Raw genomic sequence first — 9,654 nt, forward strand, 5'->3', positions numbered from 1 at the left:
GATGCTGCTTGGCCTGCTGTATTCATCCAGCTCTAGACCTACATATGTCACACACTGGTTTGAATGCAGGTTGCTCTGGGGTTTGGGTCAATACATATCACTGACATCCAATCAAAAAACACAATCAAGGAATCAAGAAACAGTCCACATAATCACTGCCAGCAGTTCCAGCACCTTGACTCCATCAATATTAGATCATTTCACATGACGCAGGGGGCAGTTACACAGTGCTGTGGAGGAATGGGGTTTCCAAGTGCTGTGGAGAGGAGCGAGTTACACAGTGCATTGGAGGGGAGTATGTTACCCAGTGCAGTGGAGGGGAAGGGAGTTACCTACTAGAGTGCGGGGAAAGGAATTATCCAGTACAGTGCAGCATGGTGGCTCACTGGTTAGCAGTGCTGCTTTACAGCGCCAGGGACCCAGGTTTGATTCTACTCTCAGGCAACCGTTTGTGTGGAGTTTGTACATCTTGCCCATGTCTGCATGGGTTTCCTCCAGGTGCTCTGGTTTCCTCCTACAGTCCAAAGATATTGCAGGTTAGGTGGACTGGCCAAGTTAAATTGCTCATTGTGTCCAGGGATGTGCAGGCTACGTGGATTGGCCTTGAGAGATGCAAAATTATGGGGACTGGGTAGCTGGGTGGGACGGTTCTTTGGATGGTTGGTGTGACCTCGATGGGCTGAATGGCCTGCTTCCACATTATTGGGATTCTATGATGAAGGGAGTTACCCAGTGCAGTGGACGGTGGTATTTAAGGTGATTTATTTATTGCAATACAGAAGACAGAAACACCAGTGCAGCGGAAGGGAATGAAGTTACCCAGTGGAATGAGGGCGAGTGTGTTACTTAGTGCAGTGGAGGGGAGTGAGATACCCAGTGCAGTGAAGGGGAAGGGAGTACCCAGTGCAGTGAAGGGGAAGGGTGTTCCCTAGTGCAGTGCAGAGAGGGAGCTATCCAGTGCAGTGGACAGGGGGAGGGGGTTGGCAGAAGTTACCAGTGTGATGGAGGAGGGTGGGGGTAGTTACCCAGTGCAGCGGAGGGGAGGGAAATACCCAGTGCAGTGAAGGAGAAGGAGTTACCTACTGCAGTGGAGGGGAGTGTTTTAAGTATTACAGTGAGGGAGGGGGACGGGGTTATCCAATGTAATGGGGTGGAGCATGTTACCCAGTACAGTGGAGATGCGTGCATAACCCAACGCAATACAGGGGAGGGAGTTACCCAGTGTATTGGGGTCTGGTGAAGAGCACATTCTGTAGTGCAGTGGAGGGGATTGAGACACCAAATTAATTCCTCCCCACAAGCCCTGCAAATATTTTCTGTACTTATTCAATTCCCTTTTGAAAGTTGCTATTCAGTCAGTTTGCACCTCTATTTTTAAGCAGTGCATTCCAGATCTTACACTACTGCCTGAAAATATTTTCATCATCTGACTCTGGGTTCTGTTGGCCATCCCTCTGATACTCATGACCCAATCCTTCTGCCATTTTCTGCTTAATTACTTGATTAAAACTCTTCTGAATTTTTCATCCTTCAATTAAATCTTCCCTTAACCGTTTTTTGTTCTGAGTAAAACAATCCTACATCCTCAGTCTGTTCACACCAAATCACAGAGTGTTAAGGTGCAGAAGGAGGCAGTTCAGCCCTCTGTGCACTGGTTCTTCAAATGAGCATCATTACTGAACTGAAGTTATTACATGACTGATCTCCCTTATCCTACATACCATTGTCTTTGTTCCTTGCAAGTTTTGTTCAGGCCTAGCCAATACTTCGTAAAGGTTTAGCATAGCTTCTTTACATTTGTATTTCATGACTAAATGTATAATGCAAAGGAATCCTTTGTAAGGCCTCACAAGTTGTCCTGCTACAATTAAAGATTATAGGACAGACAATCTCTGCACTCCAATTTCTTGATCGAGATTTTTCACCTACTGTCCTTGCACTGAAAAGCATTGTTCATGTGGCATTTTGCATTTTATCAAAAGCCTTCTGCAACTGAAAGAGCAATAAAGCCATAAAGATCTCCACTGCTAATCTGTCAAATCTTCATGACTCAGAATCTCAGAGTAAACCTAAACATCAGTACAAAGATTGGAGATATTGAATCCACTCGGCCACTGAGCTTCTGATTGTTCAGTCTAATTGTGATCCAATCATTGAGGTTACCCCAAAGGATTATGGAAGGAAAAATAAAGTCAATCGAACACAAACTGGGAGGCTGGGAGCGCACAGGCTGGCAGGCTTCAATGTCACCCAGTGACCTGACCCGATCTAACCCACCCCCACCTACACACACACACACACACACACACACACACACACAGTCAGTCTGCACCAGTGTAACCCCCAAGCACAGTTCCCATTTCATCACTACATTCCCCCCGTTTTCCCACCCTCAACCCCAGCCCCAAGACCTTACTTGTCGTTTCAGTCCATGTGATGGCCCTGGGGCATTACTGTTGGACTTGGCCAGGAACTGATTAGCAATGGATTTGACGCTGCCCTTCTGGTAGGGGTCCCGTTCCTCCTGCAATTCAACACAATGTTAGAGTCAGACTGTCTCCCCACAAATCTCAGCAATACACATTGGCTAGCATTTCGTCAATAAGGTTAGGATTTAGGTTTCCAGTATTGTAACTGCCACTTATGTTTTCTCCTTTTTGCTTTCTCACATGTGATAATTACAATTCCACAGGCCAGTGATGTGTATAAATACATGTGGTTTAGTGGTTGTGAAAAGTTTCCATTTTTTAAAACCCATCATTAGTTGGCAATGAATCAGAAATGGACAGCCTATTAGAGTGTTTCCTGGTCAAAAAGAGAGGCTCTCCAAACGAGCCACAGCTTTATTGCCCAACTCCATTGCCGGTACTGTACACTTCAGAGCGCAAAAGAGGTTTTCAGCATTAAATTTCATTTGTAACTTTGGTTTCACTTTATTCAGCTTTGCATCATTGGTTTTGTTGAGACTCATCAGAGAGCTAAATGTATTGGCACACTTCACAGTTAGCACACATTGTTGTTACAGTGTGGGTTGGGGACATTTTCTTCATTGGAGAAGAAATAATGTTGCGTTTTTTTTTGTTCTCTCATTATTGTATTCACTGGTCTGTGGGACAGGCTCACCTGACCCTTACTTCTGTTTATGTAAAGGATGCTGTTTGAGGTCACATGCATCAGGATAACTGAAATGTTGTGGGTGAGTTCAAAGCCCAGTGAAGCATCTGTCAGCTCATATCCAGAGATGGATCCACATTTGGACAGTACAGACACTGGCCTTTAGACAGCACATTTTCCTACCCTGACTGGTTATCCCAACCACATCCAAGACAGTAGGATCTTTCCATCTCACTCCCTCATGCCCCCAGTCCTGCCCTCTGAGCTGCCGAGGATTCCAGACCTTACACCACATCGCCTCACTTATCCTTACAACCATCTGCCCACTGTCTCCATGCAAGTAGCCATCGTCCTGTCACATCCTTTGCGCTGTCAAATTCAATTCGGATCTGACATCTTGCTATGCAGAGATGACTGGTGCAGTGATTCCTGAGAGTGCAACTGGAGTTTTGTGAGACAAGAAATTAGGTGAAAGATGGAGGAGTTGATCAGTCTCTTATTTTCTCTGATTGGTGAGTACTTCTGCTTCTTTAAAATAACAGTAAGTTCTTAGGGAAATTGGAGTGTAAGGGGAAAGAGGGACTTTAAGTAACTCTTACAATACAGAGTACTGGTGTCAGAGAGAGGGTGAATCTGATGAGGACCAGCTGAGCACAGCAATGGGAAAATTTGAAAAGGAGCAGCCCAGTGTTACCTTCACTCAATCCAAAGGTAGAACCCCAGAGGAGATGGTAGGATTCAAAAGAAATGCTGGACAAGCGGATGCTGCTGATTGGGTGAATATAGGCGGTGAATATTTATACTACTATTAGAGTTGTAGTCTTTATTTCTAGTTCATATTTTGTAAGGGTTTTATTCTGTTTTAATTGGGTCAAGGTAAGAACAGCCCTAAATTAATTGATATTATTTGATTTGAAAGGGTTTAATCTAAGGGGTAAGTCATAGCAGGAGAGCTCAAAGTTGTGGTGTGCTCCTGCTGCTCTATGTGGGAAGCTGGGTATACTTCCGGCAGGTATGCAGGATGTGGTTCCAGCTGTACCTCCGGGAAGTCCAGGTTTTGGAACTGGAACATGAGCTGGGGACACTGTGGAGCATCTGCAAAGCTGACAGAATCATGGATAGCACAATCAGAGGGATGGTCACACTGCAGGCTACGTCTGTATGAATGGAAAAGTAAATGAGTGACCACTAGGCAGAGAAAGAAAACTAGACAGGCAGTGCAGGAACCCTGTGTAGCTATTCCCCTGCAAAACCTGGTAGATCGCTTTGGATACTCTTGGGGAATGGCCTCTTGTGGAAAATAGCAACAACTAAATTCATTACATCACAGTTGGCTCTGCTGCAGGGGACCAGAGGAGAAAGTGTGGGAATGCAAAAGGGGATTCAATTGTAAGGGGAATAAACACTGCCACAGCTACTGAGATTTTCCAGCAATTTCTGATTTTGCTCCAGGATGGTATGTTACTTTCCTTGTCCTCAGTTTAAGGATGTCTCAGAGCAAATACAGGACATTCAGGAGTGGGAGAGCGAACAGCCAGTGGTCATGGTACACGTTGGTACCAATGACATAGATTAAAAAAAAGGATGAGGTCCTAAAAGTCAAATATAGGGAGTTAGGAAGCAAGCTGAAAAGTAGGGCCTCAAAGGTAGTGATCTCAGGACTTTTACAATTGTCACATACTAGTAAGAGCAGAAATACCAAATATATCAGTTGGATACATGGCTGAAGAGATGCTGCGATGGGGAAGGTTTCAGATTCCTGGGATACTGGGACTGTTTCTGGAGGAGGTGGGATCAGTACAAACTGGGCAGGTTACACCTGAGCAGGACCAGAACTAACATCTCAGGACAAGTATTTGCTAGTGTGGTTGGGACAGGTTTTAAATTGAAATGGCAGGGGGATGGGAACCTAAGCAGGGTGACAAGGGAAAGAGAAACAAGGACAGTAATGAAAGAAAGAACAGTAAAATGCACAAAATGGTAGACAGGGTAATTAAAGATGACAGACAATTAGGGCCACAGTACAAAGAAAAGTTAAGGTGATTAAAAATGGCAAAATGGCAAGACTAAAGGCTTTGTAGCCTTAATGTATGAAACGTTTGCAATGAGGTAGATAAACTGATGGCACAAATCAAGGTAAATGAGTATGATCTCGTATCTATTACGGAAACATGATTACAAGGAGATCAAAAGGGAGAAATTAACATCCAGGAATATTTGATCTGTCGGAAAGACAGGGGAGATGGAAAATGTAGTGGGGTAGCACTGTTAATGAGAGATGAAATGAGGACAGTGGTGAGATGATATCGGCTTGGATGATGTAGAGTCCATTTTAGTGGGAGTAAAGAAAACGGTAAGGGAACAAAGACATTGGTAGGAATAGGATACAGGCCCCTCTGTGGGAAAGGTTATAAATCAACAAAAAGTAGGGGCCTGTAAAAAGAATAGAACTATAATTATGGATGACTTCAATGTTCATGTTAATTTGGTTAATCATATTGGAAAGGGTAGCTGCAACAACAAATTCACGAAAAAGTTAACTAGAGCAGTGTGTCATGGAATGAAACAGGGAGCAGGCTATCCTGGGCCTGGTAATGGGTAAAAGATCCCTTAGGAAGTAGAGATCATAACATGATAGAATTTCATATTTAGTTTGAGTGTGAGAAACTTAGGTCAGAAACAAATGTGTTTCACTTAAATGAAGGAAATTACAATGAAATGAGGATAGAGTTAACTGAAGTGGACTGGGTGGATAGATTAGCAGAAAGATGATAAGCAAGCAATAGCAGCATATAAAGAGATAATTTCTGACTCTCAGCAAAAATACAGCCCAGTAAGGAGGAAAGATTCTAACAGATGAATAAATCATGGCTAACCAGTTATGGAGGGTATTAATTTAAAAGAAAAAGGAACCAGAAGTCCTGAAGACTGGGATAAATTCAGAATCCAGTAAAGGGGGACTAAAAAGACACAGAAAATAAACTACGAGGGCAAACTAGCCAGGAACACAAAAACTAATGAAATAGCTTCTTTCAATATATAAAAAGGAAGAGAGAGGTCAAAGTGACCATGGGCCTCTTTGAAGATTAATCCGGGGAGGCAAATTTGGGGAACAAAGAAATGGCAGAGGAGTTAAACAGATATTTTGCAGCAGGTCTCTATGGTGGAAGATACTTCAAACTTTTTATAAATACTAAAGAATACAAAGGGAGGAATTAAGCATCATCACCATCAGTAGTAAAGTTGAAAGGTAAAGTTGCCATAGTCTTACCAAACCATATGCTGCTCTGTCATTAGAGAGAGAGAGAGAGAGAGAGAGAGAGACCTGGTGGTGGTTTAACCTGAGAGTCACCAACCTGAAAAAGATGTGTGGGCATAAAGTACAAGAGCAGGGAGGTGATGATAAAATTGTATAAGGCATCTGTTAGACCTCAGTTGGAGTATTGTGAACGGTTGTATGTTGCCCTATTACAGGAAAGATGTGAATGCATTGGAGAGGTTCCAGGAATGAGAAACTTCAGATGTGAGGACAGATTGAAGAAATTGGGACCATTCTCCTTGGAGAGAAGAAAAAGGCTGAGAAGAGGTCTGATATAAGTTTTCAAAATTATGAACAGGCTGGGCAGAGTAGGTGGGGAAAGTGCTCCTGCTTGAAAAGAAACAAGAATGAGATTTAAAATGATATACAAACGAAGCAAAGGTGATGAGAGAAAAGGAACATTTTCGTACAGTAAGTAGTTAAGAGTCTAGAATTCACTGCCTGGAAATGTGATGGAGGCAGGATCAATGAGGGCATTGGATGGTTAATTGGATACAACTGATGCATAGGTATATGAGGAAAAAGCCAGAGATCGGCACTAGGTAATGATGCTTATTTAACAAAAATATTTGGATTAATTTTAGAGTGCCAATCAGGGCCAGCAGCTTGAATGCCAAAGCATACACAAACAACACAGGCTGAGTCAATTAAGAAATGGGAGATACACAAACAATGCACAGGATAGCCAAAATAATAAATGGGGAAAGTTACTGTCACAGTGGTTCACCCCTATAAAACTTTATTCAGTAAATATGCACAGTTTTACTATCTCCGGAAGGACAACACCAAGTCCCTGCAATGCATTTACTAGGCAGAAACAAAATTATTAGCCCACCAGAAGCCACTAGGCTGTGCTCTTTGCCTACTTCACTTCATTAAGTTGCAATTGATAATGGAAACAGATATCAACTGTCCTGAATTGAACTGAATTAGCTTTACTGTCACATGTACTCATTTGAGTACACTGAAAATGTTTACAGTTGCCGCATTACAGTACCATCTTAGGTACAAAGGCACTCCCTCATTACTGACCCCCATGACAGTGCGGCACTCCCTCAGCATTGACCCTGCAAGTGCGCAGCACTCACTCAGCAATGACCCTCTGGCAGCAGTCCCTCAGTTTAACCCCATGACAGTGCAGTACTCCCTCAGTACTGACCCCTTGACAGTGCGGCACTCCCTCAGTACTGACCCCATGCAGGTGCGGCACTCTCTCAGTACTGATCCCATGACGGCGCAGCACACTCTCTGTATTAACCACATGACAGTGCAGCACTCCCTCAGTACTGACCCCAATGCATATGTGGTAGTCCATCAGTACTGACCCCATGACAATGTGGCACCCCCTCAGTACTGACCCTCTGACAGTGTGGCACTCCCTCAGTACAGACTTTAGTGACAGTGCAGCACTCCCTCAGTACTGACTGTTACAAAGTTGGGTACAGTAATTGTGAAGTAGAATGCAGGAAGTTAAAATGTGTGATTCCTTTAAGACATGCGTGCTTTGTCTGTACTTAGAAATCTTTTAAAAAAATTGTATGTCTGTGAGCAGCGGCTGAAGTTGCCAGTGCAAAGAGCCTTATAAAGTGAAACAAACGCATCAAAAAAGTCTTACAGGTGGCAGGCAAAACAGCAGTCTTGTTTTGATGTTGCGACAAATAGTCTAAATGTGGCCAATTAATTTAAAACCAAACTCAGCAATTCAAAGCCAATTGAATTTAAATCTGATACTGTTGACAACCTGAAACCAATCGTATTATAAGAATTTGATTATGTCATTACGGGTATATAAGACAAGGGTATTTAGAAAATTGGGGAGAGCCAACTGCCACCTGCCAGTTAGTACCATTCAGCTCTCAGAGGAAGCCCATCTAATTAATAAAAGGTACTACGGTATTTTAGCTCAAAGTCCTCACTGAAGAAATTACAGAGATAAAACATCCCTGACAGGAGAATTAACGGAAGAAAGGTGTTTATGAGGAGAGTGGAGCTGAGAGAATATTCCAGAAGACAGTCTGTGTGAACTTGGAGAGATTGCTTCTTATTAATTGGGTTTATATTAGTGGGACTTGTCTTGCTTTAAACAGCATTCCAATAGAATTTAGACCAGTTAGGAAAGTAGTTAGTAGTCAAGGGGTAATTATTCAGTTCGTTAGTAATTCTGTTAATTAGTTCATTGTTAGGGTAAAGCAATAAATTGTTTCTTCTCTTTTGTAAAGTGGAGATCAGGGATTTGCTTTCTTTTAACCATTCTTTTAACAGATTACGAGTGGAAAGGCAAGCTTTTCTGGGTGTTTCAGGATAATTATTAGAAGGGAACTTCTAATCCCGTCATTGCAGATTGGGGCTTGTGTTGTGATAATTATCAGGGGGGTTCAGCCAGTACCCTCCGTGACACTGACGCCCATGAGAGTGCATCACTCCCTCAGTACAAATCCCATGACAGCACAGCACTCCCTTAGCATCAACGCCATGATGGTGCAGCACACCCTCAGTACTGACCTCATGATGGTGCAGCACACCCTTAGTACTGACCTCATGACGGTGCAGCACTCCCTCAGCACTAACCCCCGGACAGTCCAGCACTTGCTAAGTACTAACCCCACGAGGGTGCAGCATTTCCTCATGACGGAGCCCCATGACAGTGCTGCACTCCCTCAGTACTAACCCCATGATTGTCCAGCACTCCCTCAGTATTAATCCCATAACTGTGCAGCACACACTCTGTATGAATACCATGACTATGCAGAATGCCTTCAGGACTAAACTCATGACAGTGTGGCACTCTTTTAGTACTGACACCACTGCCTATGTGATACTCCATCAGTACTGACCCCATGACAGTGTGGCACTCCCTCAGTACTAACCCCATGATAGTGCAGCACGTCCTCAGTATGAACACCATGACTATGCAGCACTCCATCAGTATTAACCCCGTGATAGTGCAGCACTCCCTCAGTACTAACCCCATGACAGTGCAGCACTCCCTCAGTACTAATCCAACAACAGTGCAGCACTCCCTCAGTACAAATCCCATGACAATGCAGCATTCCCTCAGGACTAACCCTATGGTAGTGCAGCATTCTCTCAGTATTAACACCATGACAGTGCAGCACTCCCTCAGTATTAACACCATGGCAGTGCAGCAATCCCTCAGTATTAACACCATGGCAATGCAGCAATCCCTCAGTATTCACACCATGACAGTGCAGCAATCCCTC

The 9,654-nt window shown here is 43.6% G+C and overlaps 1 protein-coding gene across 1 annotated transcript in view; it reads right to left on the bottom strand.

The window, feature by feature from the left end:
• Nucleotides 1–9,654, bottom strand: part of mical3a (microtubule associated monooxygenase, calponin and LIM domain containing 3a) — a 385,628-nt gene that overhangs the window by 142,711 nt on the left and 233,263 nt on the right. The window contains exon 16 of the mRNA XM_048607801.1: nt 2,417–2,524. Coding sequence (XP_048463758.1) covers nt 2,417–2,524 — 108 coding nt within the window. The remainder of the gene's footprint in view (nt 1–2,416; nt 2,525–9,654) is intronic.

The sequence above is a fragment of the Rhincodon typus genome, chromosome 18, assembly GCF_021869965.1.
Source record: "Rhincodon typus isolate 14 chromosome 18, sRhiTyp1.1, whole genome shotgun sequence".
Classification (NCBI taxonomy): Eukaryota; Metazoa; Chordata; class Chondrichthyes; order Orectolobiformes; family Rhincodontidae; genus Rhincodon; species Rhincodon typus.